The sequence below is a fragment of the Eurytemora carolleeae genome, unplaced genomic scaffold (genome assembly GCF_000591075.1).
Source record: "Eurytemora carolleeae unplaced genomic scaffold, Eaff_2.0 scaffold200, whole genome shotgun sequence".
Classification (NCBI taxonomy): Eukaryota; Metazoa; Arthropoda; class Copepoda; order Calanoida; family Temoridae; genus Eurytemora; species Eurytemora carolleeae.
Genome location: NW_019396591.1, coordinates 358,712 through 375,451, shown reverse-complemented (window position 1 = coordinate 375,451; position 16,740 = coordinate 358,712). Strand labels below are relative to the sequence as shown.

General features: G+C 36.9%; 1 protein-coding gene across 1 annotated transcript in view; it reads left to right on the top strand.

Moving 5' to 3' along the window:
* The window catches only part of LOC111706005 (uncharacterized), a 25,233-nt gene that overhangs the window by 1,634 nt on the left and 6,859 nt on the right, over positions 1–16,740 (top strand). Inside the window, exons 4-13 of the mRNA XM_023478740.1 lie at positions 233–307; positions 918–1,073; positions 2,465–2,675; positions 3,995–4,065; positions 4,565–5,018; positions 5,179–5,285; positions 5,459–5,555; positions 6,237–6,313; positions 6,536–6,720; positions 16,298–16,434. Coding sequence (XP_023334508.1) covers positions 233–307; positions 918–1,073; positions 2,465–2,675; positions 3,995–4,065; positions 4,565–5,018; positions 5,179–5,285; positions 5,459–5,555; positions 6,237–6,313; positions 6,536–6,720; positions 16,298–16,434 — 1,570 coding nt within the window. The remainder of the gene's footprint in view (positions 1–232; positions 308–917; positions 1,074–2,464; positions 2,676–3,994; positions 4,066–4,564; positions 5,019–5,178; positions 5,286–5,458; positions 5,556–6,236; positions 6,314–6,535; positions 6,721–16,297; positions 16,435–16,740) is intronic.

The window sequence follows — 16,740 nt, the reverse complement described above, 5'->3', positions numbered from 1 at the left end:
GTGGGGGGAGTTGTCAACGCAAACTCATTTACTAGGGGGATGAAACTTCATACTTTTTGTTTTTCTTGAGTTCAATGTCATACTTTTTTCAAATTAGTGAGTTGAAATGAAAATAGTATCGTAAAGTATTACTGGACTTGACGCTTTTTTATAGATTTTAATGAAGACAGCGGGAAAATGAATTTCAACTTAAAGAATTGATGATCTACTGTTAATAATACATGATCTCTAGAACCCCACATCGACTAGAGAGAAACTCTGCTGTCACAGTTCCTGGTGTTCGTAGAGATCCTGCCTTGATATTCAGGTACAAAGTTGTTGTCGTCTCTGTTCTTCCTGTTAAGCTTAAATCCTGCCAAGTTATTAGTTTTGATCTTGAAAGTGTGCCCGATACATATTTGTGAGGAAAGCTAATATTTTTATATTCTTCTTGGTCCTGAGCTGAAAACTTTTAAATGGTGGATATCGAGATTAATGCTTGATCTCCTCTTTTTCTTAATCTCCAGATTAAATAATGCTTGTTATCCTCTTGTTATTAATATACAGATACAGATTAACCGATCGGGATTAAGGATATCCTATTCTAAAGTTTTCAGCTCTGGTCATATTTCTCAATTTAGATTTTATTTAAATAACTTAAAAATGGCGTTTCAAAGCTATGACGAGAGATTAACCCTAATTTCCACGGAATGACGGTTAACATGCAATTAAATCATTTATTTATCGATGTCAAATGTAGAGGGGAAAAAATCTCAATATATTGATTTGATTACCATTCATTTTGTTTTGAATTATTATTATTTGGGAAAAATATTTATTACGGATTAATTAAATGGACTGTATGTTATTCTAATAATTTATTTAGTTATCTGTTAAACATTTGTTTTCAAGATTGTACAATTAAATTGTTTTTGTAGGGATCAGACGAACAATTTGGTTCTGAACCTGGTTTCAAGTTCTCTCCGGTTTCTTCAACAGGTTCTCCTCTCCGACCTAGCTCCGTCCTCTCTTCCTTCTCCTTCATCCTTCTCATCCCCTCTGCTCTACTCGGTTCCGGAGTGGAAAAATCTCAGGTAATAATAAAATTAAGATTTGAGTGAAATATTGATCTCGCTGAAAAGTTATTTTTATTATTTTAAGGACCAGAGTCCGAATTTAATGAATTTGAGCCCCGTCTCAAATCCACCAAAAACCGGTTTCAGTTGAGCGCCGGCTTAATTCTTGAAACATTAAATACAATTTTAAGTGGAACCCACCATATTTAAGTCGCGTCTCAAATTCAAGCCGCGGCTCAAATTCTTTAAATTCGGCCTCAGACCATCCATTTTTCAATAAAATAGGGGATTGACACTCCAGAGTCCCGACCATTAAAATATTAAAAATACGTGTTGTAATTGTTAGTGATCCCTCATTTAAAGAGGAGCAAAAGCATGCCCTATTTCAAAGCTATCCTTGAACCTTTATCTGATCAATTATCTGGACGTTATCATTGGTTGTTTTTCTTGATTGAAAAGTGTTCAATTCTGAATTCAAACCCCATTGTTTCTGTCAGCAGAAATGCACAAGTCACTTTCATACTTATATAGAGAAACCATAGGTAATTAAATTTTTAAAAAAGAAACATGATTACTGTGTCCGAATTTAATGAATTTAAGCCACATCTCAAATCCACAAAAAACCGGCTAAAGTCTTAAAAATTTTATTACAAATTTAAGTCAACCAACCATATTTGAGCCGCGGCATAAATTTAAACCGCGGATCAAATTCTTTAAATTCGGCCTCTGGATAGCTTATTCAAGCTTGATCAGACAAAGTGTTGGGTATCGTTTTAATTGTACATGTTATTCTATAAATGGAGTGTTACTTGAAACTACGCTTACAGTCCCTTTAAAATATGGAAATTAAATACCCTAAAATAGTCAGGGCGGCGAATAAATCATATGAATTGTGAGAGGATGAATTTTGAAGAAAATATTCAACCCTAATGGAAGTTGCAACATAGTTAAATAAAGTAAATGAAGATAGCCAGGAACAAGGTTATAATGCAAGGTAAGTTAGTTGCAGTTGTGTATTCTCTGCGTTCATATTGAAACTAGTTCTCTTTGGCGGTTTTTTAAAACAAGAATAGAAGCATCAGTGTTAGTTTAGTATCCGAGAAGGTTAAAAAAAGCATTAAATTTTGATAATTTTGATAATTCACATAATAGTTTCACGACCAGAATATTTCATTGATTTTTTATGTGTCTTGTTTTTACATTACCGCCCAGAGACAGTACACTGCAGTACAAAAGATGCGAACACTTCTGAAATAACTTTCCTTGCATTATAACTTTGGCCAGGAATTAAGAATATTGGAAAAAGGATTTTCTGTATAATAAACTTGTATCCTTCGCTCATTATTGTAATTTATAAAAAATGTGAAGAACAAGTTTCCTTTTTGCCTTAAAATATTTCCCCTGTTCAGTGGTTGTGATGCCTCTGAGTTTAAATCCTTGCTGTCCTACGATCTTGGGTCTTGTTATTTCTTCAATGAAAGCTATCCGGCGTCCTCAACCTGCTTCACAGCTTACTTTAAGTACTCGGCAAACGTATCTGGTGCTAGCAACCAACCTGGTGCTGACAGCCTACCCAACCAATCTGAAGCTCTGTCTGATGTTCTCAAATCTGATATTCAGGTAAATTTTTTCAAAGAAAGATATTTTTTAATTTTATTTTTAGTTAGCTGATGTATTGTGCGTGCCTGGCCCGTCGATTTTAACGCAATTTAAAAAACAAATCAAATTTTAAAGAAGAGAAAAAATAACCATTGATTTCCTCAAAACATTTCATATGCAATTTTGTCTGTCGATTTAAAAAACAATTTGAAAAAAAATCGAATTTTTAAAAAATAATTTCTATTAATTTCTATTTGGGGGGGGGGGTGGTAAATTGGATATATTATCAATTAATAAATATGCTCCTTTAATTCATAATATATTAAACACTTTATTTATAAAATATCTAAAAAAAACCCAGTTTTTAAGATGGGAACAAAAATTATTTGTTCAACAGATGAAAATTGTATTAGAAGATTCAGAAACCTATCTGGGATTGAGTTAAAAAAACGCACAAATAACAAAACAAAATAATAAAGTTTATGCCCAGACAATTTACATAAAATGCAGGGTGTCTCAAAAAAATGCAGTAGGGGTATTAGTAACTGAGGAAACAATTTTCGTTCAATTTTTACGATCAAGGTGTCATTCGAAAGCTCTATATTTCAGTTATTTCATGATGTGAAATTTTTCTTTCTAGGCCTCATACTTTTTTTGTTACAACCAATTATTTGAGCGTAAGTCGAAAATCGATTTCCCGGATTTTTCAATTTTTCGATTTTTCACGTCTCATTTTCATTCGTTCATAAAGTATGGAAAAATTTAAAGATTTTCGAAATTTTGTTTATAATCATAAGCTGTTAGTCTTAGGTTTCATTTTTAACTAAAGTTTTGGATCAGCGATTATTACTTTTGAAGCTAGAGCAATCTAAAAAAAATATATGCATTGAAAAAAAAACGAAAAGAGAGCTACGGGTACCTCCGTACGAACCATGCCCAGACCACATAAATAATTTTTTTTTAAATTTTCTTTTTGAAATCAGTTGGTACAATCCTCAGCTCGCTATTTCAATCAATTTTTTTTTTATCTAACCCACCAAAGATAGAACATTTTTTGTGAATCTGAAATTACAAAAAAAAAACTTTAAAAAAGTCATCACTTAAATTAATAATATTTTTACTTTAGAAATGATGTTCACGCTTTCATTTATCTTTGTACCCTGGTGGGTTAGATAAAAAAATTTGATTGAAATAGCGAGCTGTGGATTGTACCAACTGATTTCAAAAAGAAAATTAAAAAAAAAAAATATTTTTGTGGTGTGGGCAAGGTTCGTACGGAGGTACCCGTAGCTCTCTCTCCCTGTTTAAAAACTAAAATGAAGATATAACTGTTGATGCAGGAGGGTAAGCTTAACGGATACCTGATGTGTCTTGGTCTGAAGCCTTTTGCAAACAAGAGTGCCACTGTACAGTAAGCATAATATTATTTCATGTGGGGGAATGTTTATAAATTCATTTTAGTATGATTGTAAATGTATGAGTTGTAATTTTATAGTAAACTAATGGGTTTAACTAGAATTTATCTGGATGAACATTGTACAGGGCTGGGAACTTTTGAGTGGGATATCGTTAATCCCGATCGGTTAACTAATCTGGAGATTAAGAAAAAGAGGATCTATCAAGAATTACTCTCAATATCCACCATTCTAAAGTTTTCTGCTCAATAAGAACTGTACAAGAACACCCGTCAAAAAATGCCAGTTAACTAAATTAAGACACATTAAATTTGCCACTAATAGTCTCTTCAGTCAATAGAAGCTTCTACAAACAGTATTATAAGTTCATAAAATCTGCTTTCTAATGTTTATTTCTTTGTATACACTGTTAAACATTTACCAAAAATTTCAGACTTGATTGGCGAATTTCCAGTACTTATAAAATTGAGAGAACCCCATTTTTTCTAAATTTAGGTTTCTTGACTCCGCCAAGGAGCAGCTGGAGAACTTGGTGAACCAGGTGGAGGAGGACACCATCAAGAAGGAGATCTCCGGGGAAGAGCTAGAGCTGGCCAAGCTTGAACTCTCCAGAAATCCTCCTTCTCCTGGAGCCAAGGCGGAGATTCTACCCAACCTTCAGGTTATCAGTCTTGTCCGACGGTTTCTCTCCGGGCTCCCTCTAACCTCTGGAAACCTCAAGGAGCTCCGGGCCATGAAAGGTCTAGCGAGCAAGATCATGAAAACCCAGGTTTTAAAGGTTAAGGATCAGGGTTCGGTGTCGGAGAAGAAGTTGCTCCAGGTTCTGGTTCGGAGTCTGGCTAGAGAAGGAATTCTCTCTGGAGAATGTTTTGATATTGAACCCATCCCGAAGATTGTGATTCCAAATTTAAAAGTTGATCCTCTCAAGTGTGAAACCTTCAATTTAAAGGAAAAGGGCATATGTTATATATATTTTTTTTAAAAAAAAATCTGGGCAAAAATTACATCTTTTAAATAAGATAAAATGACATAAAATTATAGTTAGTGAATTTATTTAACTATAACTTAACATTTTTGTTTGCATAAATTAATATAAAGAGCCCTTGCAGGATATAAGTCGGTATAACGCTTGTATCGAACTGATAACATCAATGATCCCTGCCGAGATTGCTGCGCTCACCAAAAGTGTCCGGCTCACGGGGCAGCTTACTCAAAGGTTCAAACTATCAAATAATAATATCAATAATAATGATACTAGTATTAAAATAATTATAATAATTGCAGTCAACATTTTATTGAAAATTGTAAATCCAGTTATATAATTGTAGCTACTGAATTGCCCCCTTTTTTGTTATTTATTTTCATTTGGAAATATGAATACATTTTTAGGCTAAACCCTGAGGAGCATTATTTGCGCTTGATGAATCAGCTGGGTGGGTCAACCAAACCTGCAACATTAGATAATCTTTCTATAATATTATCCAAGGTTAGAACCAAACCTGCAACATTAGATAATCTTTCTATAATATCCAAGGTTAGAACCAAACCTGCAACATTAGATAATCTTTCTATTATGTTATCCAAGGTTAGAAACAAACCTGCAACACTAGATAATCTTAAATATTAGCCAAGGTTAGAACCAAATTGGCAACATTAGATAATCTTTCTATAATATTATCCAAGGCTAGAACCAAACCTGCAACACTTCTATAATATTATCTAAGGTTAGAACCAAACCTGCAACACTTCTATAATATTATCTAAGGTTAGAACCAAACCTGCAACATTAGATAATCTTCATTATAATATTATCCAAGGTTAGAACCAAACCTGCAACACTAGATAATCTTTCTATTATTTTACCCAAGGTTAGAACCAAACCTGCAACATTAGATAATCTTTCTATAATATTATCCAAGGTTAGAACCAAACCTGCAACACTAGATAATCTTTGTATTATATTATCCAAGGTTAGAAGTTAGCTTTACAAGAAGGAACTTGTAAACCAGACAATTGTTATTAAATTATAGTAAGCCTAGCCAACTTAGTGTTTAATATGAGTTTAAATAAAAATTAAAGCACAAACTTTTAAAACTGTTCACAAAATTTTTTTAGATCTGTTAACAAATCTTTTTTTAATTGTTCACAAAATTTTTGTTTTTTTTAGCTGGGTCAGCTGAAGAAGCTACAGAGATGGAGGGATGCAGGTGTACTGATCGATAAAACTTTGGAATTCATAAACAGGTTCATACAGCAGTCAAATTAAAAAATTTCATGATTTTTTATTTCCCATACTACCCTAAAAGAAAAAAGCGATTGGTAATCTTTTTTCTTTTTAAAATTGTCTCAAGATGGGATTTTGAAAAAAAACCTAAAATTTTTATTTTATTCCGATTAGGTCAATATTTTGAAATATTTTTTCAAATAATAACGTTATAATATTTGTAATGCTCTTCTTACTTCTAGTGAGGGTATAGGAGGAGTTGGAGGACGAGGTCTTCCCTTGCTCCTCAGTGAAGACAGGTTGTGTGTTGACCTCTTGAAGAACAAGGAGGAGGAGAAGGACGGGGAGAAGAACATGGATCCGAACCTGTACAGACAGGCTGTAGCAGTTCTCAGCTCAGGAGATACTACGGTTAAACAGTTACAAGGTAGAGACACAATTTTCCCCTTTCCCTCCACCCTTACTTCGGCCTTTACTTTCCCCTCCATCTCTCTAACCCTCGTCCCTTCCTCTCTCTCTCTTCAAACCCTCTACCCTTCTTCCCTCACTCTCCTTTTCATCCCTGTACCCCTCGTCACTCCCAATCTCTCTACCCCTCTTCCCTTCCCCTCCTTTCCATCGTTATAACCCTCGTCCTTCCATCTCTCTTCCATCCCTCTTCCCTCCCTCTCCTTTTCATCCCTCTACGTCTTGTCCCTCCCACTCTCTCCCATCCCTCTTCCCTCCCTATCCCCCTCGTTCCTCCCTCTTTTTTTCATTCCTCTACCCCTCGTCCCTCCCGCTCTCTCCCATCCCTTTACCCCTTTCAGCCCCCCCATCCTTCTAATCCTATTATGACTGCAAAATATGTTTGTTTTTATATTAGACTTTTTCACGTTCACAATGAGAGTCCCCCATAATGAGTGTGTCTTCTTCTTTTGCAACATAATAAAATTTAAATATCTCCATTGATATATATATACTTATGTGTCTATATATTTATATTTATATTTATATTTATATTTATATTTATATTTATATTTATATTTATATTTATATTTATATTTATATTTATATTTATATTTATATTTATATTTATATTTATATTTATATTTATATTTATATTTATATTTATATTTTTACTTTTATTTGTCTAAACATATAAGAAATATATTTCTAGGATGAAAACAGATAACATAGTTTCAAGATGAATTTTTTCAAGAGTATTTCAAAAGTATATTTTTCAAGATGGATATAGGAAAAATATATCCAGGATGGATATAGCGAATATATTTCCAGAATTGATATAAAGAATTTATTGAGATAGAGAATATATGTCCTGGATGTATGTCGATCGAGTTCTGCTCTTTCTGGGGAAAGTATTACAATCTTAGAGGATCAAACAAAGAATGTGAACATGTACATGAAAGAAGCTTACATAAACCTGGATAGGTTATCCCTTAGAAAGCTGTCAAGAAGCTGTGATTCTAAATTTATCTCTTGAATCGTGAGGAAGGAGGAGAAGAGAGTTCGGGTGGATGTCCCAGGTCCTGCCTAATTCCTCACCGACAAGCTAGAACTTGTCCTTCTTCTCCGAACTTGGGCGTTTTTTTGGACATTAAAATTTTTGATGAAAAAGTTGTGTTCTGCTCTCTTCAGGATATCCAGAGCAAGACAAAGTATTTCTGTAGATCGGTCAGCGAGAACTTTCATACTAAAATTGGACTGATTGAAAGATATGAGAAAAAATAAATTGACCTGTAAATTGATCTGTACCGTCCTTCATGTCAAGAACAACGACTACTCTGTGGAGGTGGGGGTCTTTCTCATCAATGTACCTGAACAGTTGGAATATCTCGATCGATACAAGTTTCTTCTGTAAATCCTCTAAACCCACATCCCTTGATCTCCCAAAGAAGAAAAAATCGAACCCCACATCGGCTCCCAAGAAACAGATCTCTTTGAAGACCGTTCTTACCTCCCTGGGTCTAACAGAAATAGAAGGTACTATTCTAGCGGACGCTGTTCCTGCTGTCAAGGAGTTTAAGGACACAACCACCTTGAGCATGATAGGAGCGTTCCTGCAGGACTTCTACACAGGATCTTGGAGCTAGCAACGAGTACCAGTCCTTGAAAGGATTGAAAGGAAAAGTGCTTAATTAAAAAGGTACTGAAAGGATATTATTTGAGCAGTAAATTTGTAGTATGATACATCTTTATAGATAAATACTTCTCCCTGCATTTGGGCTAAAGGAGGCCAACTATTCACTTAGGTTATTAGGTGAAGGAAGGGTCAGCTCAATGATAAATGACAGTGGAGGACAGATGAGAGCTTGCAATCCGTGTAANCGTCTGCAGCAGGAAACAGTCAATTTTTTCCATCTCGGCCTAAACTAAATATTGAAATCTGCAAAGTAGGTAAACAGCTTGAGCATTGTAATCACTGATTTACCCAAGGCTGGATTAACATCGATGATCCTTGTAGAGTCACCAAACCAAGATTTCTGCTCCTGAATCATGTGCGCCCTGCATGCATTGGCCAAGTCACAATCTCCTGAATGGCCTCTAATGTCCATCCATTCTTATTAGCGAGTGTGCGAACATGAGGAAATTGAACTGCTATCTTGTCCCATGCATAAGAAAATCACATAAGATCCTGTAAAATTGTTTCTACTTGCTGCACTAGGACCCACAGTTGAATTTAAAAAAGTTTTAATCTCTGTCATTCCTGTAACATTAACGTTATATTAATACATGCTGAAAGTTTAAGGTTACATAATTTAGAAGAATTTTTCCATTAATTTCAGCTTACTCATATTACCAGTTTATCTCGTTCTTGTTACAAAAGCCTTAAATGTCACATATTTCTGAAAATTATACAATTCATTATTTCTTAACTAAATCAAAAATTCTTACATAGAACAATGATTTTACATGAGTTCAGATTTAAATGTGTAGAATTGATTTAATAAGAGTTATTAAATATAACAATAGATGATAAAAAGTGGGATCAGAAAGGGGACTAAACAGGATTTAATTAAGAATCGTTCATAAAGTTTATTTATATTCAATATTCATACTTTTGAGTATTTTGTAAGTTTATTGTTATATTATATTTGGAATAAACGAAACAGTTTTGTGAGGGTGGTGTCGTGAAATCCTGGGTAGAGTGATGGAATATGAAGGGTATTTGTTGGATATATGGAAATACTGACTGGTTCTCGTTGTTAGCTCCAAGATCCTGTGTAGAAGTCCTGCAATATTTTGAAAACTCACACAATGCATGTTCAACAAGTTTACATTTTATTGTCAAAGCAGGTGGTATGCTGAGTGAAGAAAACTTCCTATCAGTTTGCTTTGTGATTACAAATAATTTTTTCATGAGGGAGAATTGCTCACTTAAACTACACTGGAAGATATACATCCATCCTTTACAAGCTCCAGGACCAAGTTCAGCCCAGTAGTCTAAGGAGTTGACTGTGATAACACTGGCGTCAGTAAGATCACAGAGTATCTGCCATGCAAAGAATGGTCCCACATTGGGAATGCTTTTAATCACGGCAAAACGATCTTCCAGGACAGAATAACTCCTGAGCTGATCAAAGAGGTTTAGAATATTTTTCTAACAAAAACAGAGAGTCTGCATATACCTCTCCCAACCCATGTTTTGATGAACAAATGTGAATACAGGAAACCCCTTGTCCATCTCATTCTTCACAAACTCAAGGAACTTATCAGCCTCAGGGAGATCAGGTATACCAACAGGACAGCTAATAAAAGTTTCCACTTTGTTCATCAGTCTATAGGTTATACTCTTAAAGAGGACTGAGGACAGAGCCTCTGATCTAGGATTCCAGAAGAGAAGAAAGGAACTCTCAGGAACTGGGTTCCCTGGTCCAGTTCTCGAGCAAGGTTGGTGAATTTGTGGTATTTCCCTACTTAAAGTCTATACTTCCTGACCTATACTATTTTACCATGCACTAAAAACCCCTACTTCTCTTTGCAGCACCCCACCCTTTCTTCTGCAAAGTTGATAAGCTTCTGACCCTTGCGACATCCAGCTCTACTCCCTGCTGTGATCAAGCTTCTGAAATGGGTTAGGTGTAACCATTATTGTACCCTAGGCAGAGAAATCAGTTTTCCACATTTCCAACTAACCGCATGACTGTTATATTTTAAGTTTGTTTATTATCTCAAGGAATTTGTTTTTGTTATGTGTGGCTGATTGTTTCAACTGAACAACTAGAAACACTTTCTACATCTCTGTCTCTGCACCATAACCAAAAACCGAACCTATACTTCCCTAACCCTTACTCTAATCTTCCTCTCTCTTGATCCCTTCCCCTCGTTTACTTGGATTGCATGCTCTCATCTGTCCTCTGCTGTCATTTATCATTGAGCTAACCCTTCCTCCACCTAATAACCTAAGTGAATGGTTGGCCTCCTGAGCTCAAATGCAGGGAGAAATATTTATCTATAAAGATGAATCATACTACAAATTTACTGCTCAAATAATATCCTTTCATTACCTTGACTTTTTGAATAAAGCACTTTTCCTTTCAATCCTTTCAAGGACTGGTACTCGTTGTTAGCTCCAAGATCCTGTGTAGAAGTCCTGCAGTATTTTGAAAACTTGCACAATGCCTGTTCAACAAGTTTACAGTTCATTGTCAAAGGAGGTGGTATGCTGAGTGAAGAATACTTCCTATCAGCTTGCTTTGTGATCACAGTTAGTTCCTTCATGAGGGAGAATTGCTCACTTAAACTACACCAGAAGCTATACATCAATCCTTTACAAGCTCCAGGACCAAGTTCAGCCCAGTCATCTAAAGAGTTGACTGTGATACATTGGCTTCAGTAAGATCACAGAGTATCAGCCACACAAAGAATGGTCCCACATTGGGAATGCTATTAATCACAGCAAAACAATCTTCTAGGACAGAACAACTCCTGAACTGATCACAGAGGTTTAGAATATTTTTCTGACAAAAACGGACAGTCTGCATATACCTCTAATAAAAGTTTCCACTTTGTTTATCAGTCTATAGGTTATACTCTTTAAGAGGACTGAGGACAGAGCCTCTGATCTGGGATTCAAGCACAGAAGAAGGGCAAGGATCTGTTTGCTCAGGAACTGGGTTCCCCAGTCCAGTTCTCGAGCAAGGTTGGTGAATTTGTGATGTTTAAATATTGGATCCGTTCCCGAATCCTCCTTTCCTTCTTGCTTGATTTGCCATTCCAGAAGGAATTTCAATACGCTGCTATCATACTCAAGGTGGTCATGTCCTTAAACTCCTTGATTATTTCAATTTTTATGCCTCGCTCTACATGTGTAGTGTACACGTTTGTGAGTTTTGCCAGACAGAACAGCTGAGTTTGGTGTCGCGCATTTCCACTGCAAAATCAAGCTGCACATCTTCTCTCAGCTGTTCCCTACCACCTGCTTTATTTCAGTAACATTTAGTTGCCCCTCCTCTGGCTTAATCTCCTTATTAACCCAAAAAGTTCTGTTTTCCTACTTAAAGTCTATACTTCCTGACCTATACTGCTAAAGGTTAAGGAGGACCCCAGCATCTTCATTCCCAGAGTCTTGGACAATCCTTTCAAGGACTGGTTCTCCTGTTAGCTCCTAGATCCTGTGTAGAAGTCCTGCAATATTTTGAAAACTCAAACAACGCATGTTCAACAAGTTTACAGTTTAATCTCAAAGGAGGTGGTATGCTGAGTAAAGAAATCAGCTTGCTTTGTGATCAAAGTTAGTTTCTTCATGAGGGAGAATTGCTCACTTAAACTACACTGGAAGATATACATCAATCCTTTACAAGCTCTAGGACCAAGTTCAGCCTAGTCGTCTAAGAAGTTGACTGTGATAAGGCTGGCTTCAGTAAGATCACAGAGTATCTGCCATGAGAAGAACGGTCCCACATTTGGAATGCTTTTAATCACAACAAAACAATCTTCTAGGACCGAACAACTCCTGAGCTGATCACAGAGGTTAGAATATTTTCCTGACAAAAACGGACAATCTGCATATACCTCTCCCAACCCATGATTTGATGAATGGATGTTAATAGAGGAAACCCCTTGTCCATCACATTCTTGACAAACTCAAGGAACCCTCTGGGAGATCAGGTATACCAACAGGACATCTATTAAAAGTTTCCACTTTTTGCTCATCAGTCTATAGGTTATACTCTTAAAGAGCCTCTAATCTGGGATTCTTGGAGAAGAAGGGGAAGGATCTGTTCTCTCAGGAACTGGGATCCCTGGTCCAGTTCTCTAGCAAGGTTGGTGAATTTGTGGTGTTTAATTATTGGATCCGTTCCCAGATCCTCCTTTCCTCTTTTCTGGTATAGCCACCTGATTTGCCATTCCACAAGGAATTTCAGTAATGCTGCTATAATGCGTAAGGTGGTCATGTCCTTAAACTCCTTGATTATTTCAATTGATTATGCCTCTTTCTACGTGCGTAGTGTACACAGTTGTGAGTTTTGTCCGACAATACAGCTGAGTTTGGTGTCCCCCGTTTCTGCGTTAAAATCAAGCTGCGCATCCTCTCCCAGCTGTTTCACCCCTCCCTACCACCTGTTTTATTTTAATGACATAACTGGGTTCCCCAGTCCAGTTCTCGAGCAAAGTTGGTGAATTTGTGGTGTTTAAATAATGGATCTGTTCCCGGATCCTCCTTTCCTCTTTGCCGGTATTGCCACCTGATTTGCCATTCCACAAGGAATTTCAGGAATGCTGTTATCATGCTCAAGGTGGTTTCAAAGGAGGTGGTATGCTGAGTGAAGAATACTTCCTATCAGCTTGCTTTGTGATCACAGTTAGTTTCTTCATGAGGGAGAATTGCTCACTTAAATTACACTGGAAGATATACATCAATCCTTTACAAGTAACAGGACTAAGTTCAGCCCAGTCATCTAAGAAGTTGACTGTGATAACACTGGCTTCAGTAAGATCACAGAGTTTCTGCCATGAGAAGAACGGTCCCACATTGGGAATGCTTTTAATCACAGCTAAACAATCTTCTAGGACAGAACAACTCCTGAGCTGATCACAGAGGTTTAGAATATTTTTCTGACAAAAATGGACAATCTGCATATACCTCTCCCAACTGATGTTTTGATGAATGGATGTGAATACAGGAAACCCCTTGTCCATCTCATTCTTCACAAACTCAAGGAACTTATCAGATTCAGGGAGATCAGGTATACCAACAGGACATCTAATAAAAGTTTCCACTTTGTTCATCAGTCTATAGGTTATACTCTTAAAGAGGACTGAGGACAGAGCCTCTGATCTGGGATTCAAGGAGAGAAGAAGGGCAAGGATCTTTTCTCTCAGGAACTGGGTTCCCCAGTCCAGTTCTCAAGCAAAGTTGGTGAATTTGTGGTGTTTTAATATTGGATCTGTTCCCGGATCTTCCTTTCCTTCTCGCCGGTATTGCCACCTGATTTGCCATTCCACAAGGAATTTCAGGAACTCTGCTATCATGCTCAAGGTTGTCATGTCCTGAAACTCCTTGATTATTTCGATTTATTATGCCTCTTTTTATGTGCCTAGTTTTCAAGGTTGTGAGTTTTGCTGGTCAGGACAGCTGAGTTTAGTGTAGGGGGTTTCTGCAGCAAAATCAAGCTGCGCATCTTCTCTCAGCTGTTTCCCCCCCTCTCCTCCCTCCCTACCACCTGCTCTATTTTAATAACATTTAATGGCTCCCCTCTGGCTTATTCTCCTTATTAACCCAAAAAGTTCTGTTTCCCTACTTAAAGTCTACGCTTCCTGACCTATACTGCTAAAGGTTAAGGAGGACTCCAGCATCTTCATTCCCAGTGTCTTGGACAATCCTTTCAAGGACTGGTTCTTGTTGTTAGCTCCAAGATCCTGTGTAGAAGTCCTGCAATATTTTGAAAACTCGCACAACGGTTGTTCAAACAAGTTTACAGTTTATTGTCAAAGGAGGTGGTATGCTGAGTGAAGAAATCAGCTTGCTTTGTGATCACAGTTAGTTTCTTCATGAGGGAGAATTGCTCACTTAGTTTCTTCATGAGGGAGAATTGCTCACTTAAACTACACTGGAAGATATACATCAATCCTTTACAAGCTCCAGTACCAAGTTCAGCCCAGTCGTCTAAGAAGTTAACTCTAATAAGGCTGGCTTCAGTAAGATCACAGAGTATCTGCCATGCAAAGAACGGTCACACATTAGGAATGCTTTTAATAACAGCAAAACAATCTTCTAGGACAGAACAACTCCTGAGCTGATCACAGAGGTTTAGCATATTTTTCTAACAAAAACGGACAATCTGCATATACTTCTCCCAACCCATGTTTTGATGAACGGATGTGAATACAGGAAACCCCTTGTTCATCTCATTCTTCACAAACTCAAGGAACTTATCAGCCTCAGGGAGATCAGGTATACCAACAGGACATCTAATAAAAGTTTCCGCTTTGTTCATCAGTCCTTAGGTTATACTCTTAAAGAGGACTGAGGACAGAGGCTCTAATCTGGGATTCGAGGAGAGAAGAAGGGCAAGGATCTGTTCTATCAGGAACTGGGTTCCCCAGTCCAGTTCTCAAGCAAGGTTGGTGAATTTGTGGTATTTTCCTACTTAAAGTCTATACTTCCTGACCTATACTATTTTACCATGCACTAAAAACCCCTACTTCTCTTTGCAGCACCCCACCCTTTCTTCTGCAAAGTTGATAAGCTTCTGACCCTTGTGACACCCAGCTCTGGTCCCTGCTGTGATCATGCTTCTGAAATGGGTCAAGCGACCCCATTATTGTACCCTAGGCAGAGAAATCAGTTTTCCACAATTCCAACTAACGGCATGACTGTTATATTTTAAGTTTGTTTATCATCTCAAGGAATTTGTTATTGTTATGTGTGGTTGTTATAGAATTGTTTCTACTGAACAACTAGAAACACTTTATACATCTCTGTTTCTGCACCATCATCAAAAAAACCGAACCTATACTAAACTAACCCTTCCTCTAATCTTCCTCTCTCTTATAGTTGGCCTCCTGTAGCCCAAATGCAGGGAGAAGTATTTATCAATAAAAATGTATCATAATTCCATTACTTGGCATGCACATATTACTATATTTATTGTATAAGTGATAATTGACCAACCTACTGTGTAGACACTACTCTGGGAACCACTTCTTTGATGGAAGTCTATTCTAGATAGAAGTTGTCAACTAACATGTCTAGCACCAGGCCTCTTTCGAGCATATCAGTTCTTTGGAGTTCCTTATCCTGACTAAGGAACATTCTTGCCACTTCAATTTCATCCTGGCTTCTTGCTTGGAGCTCTATTAGTGTTGACTCCAATGATCTCCCATTCCGTAACTTTATCTCCAATCTGGCTGGGATCATTAAGATGCATTTCATGAGCAGATGGAATTCATTATTTGAACCTTGACCTGTATTACTTGGCCACTGTCCTGACTTACTGAATCTGCAGCCCTGTAATTTAGGTAGCAGGGACATTGAGAAAATATTGAGACTATTGAGATATCAATAATATGTACCCAGGATGGATGAAGAGAAAATATTTCCAGGATGGATATAGAGAATATATTTCCAGGATGGAAGTAGAGAAAAACTAAATTCTTATTTAATAACAGGCTGTAGATGCAGGCCACGGTAGTTGGAGCTTCACGGCTTTGGCTACTGCCACATGGGCATATCAGTTTCATTGCACATGTCATGCTAACTCTGTGATCCATGCACCCCAAAAGGGGGCTCTGGGTTGCAGTGAGGTGTGGTTGCTTGGTAACACTTGTGTTATTGGGGAGTCTTAATAGATAGATAGCGAATCACAAATAAGGCAAACCACATTGTGAAATGCCAGAGGATCTTGTGGAGTTTCAAAAAGTCATTTATCGAAAATATGCAGTAACTTATTTTAAAGACCATAGACTATAGGCCCTTTTAACTGTCATGTTTCATTGGACACAATGTGCTCTCATTTATTTTTCATTTTTTAATATTGTCTGATCAATATTATATCTAGAGCTGAGCTTAAACTTGGTAGTAGGATCTGGAGACTGGGATTCAGTTCTCCGTAACCCAGGGAAATTAGGAACTACTTCATCCCTAGCTCGGAGCTTAGTTAACCTTCACATCAGCATCCCTTTAAACAATCCACAGGTATTGGAGTTGTTTTAACTCTATAGAGAAAGTTTAAGTGTCTCCATGTAAAGATTTTTTTATTAAAATAAGCAAATATTTTGGCGCGACAACATTTTTGGTGGTTCAAGTTAGAATACTGTAATTTAAGCCTAGGATTAGGTTAGGTATTCTAAGTCGCCACAGGCTATGAAAGGGGGTTAGAGCTTTTTTTAGGACAGGCTAGGTGGCCTAGTGCTGCGGATAGGAAAGGTTCCCAATAAGGAAAAAAATAACGTATATAAAAAATGGCATTTACTGACTCTTGCAAAAATGTCGGGTTTCTAT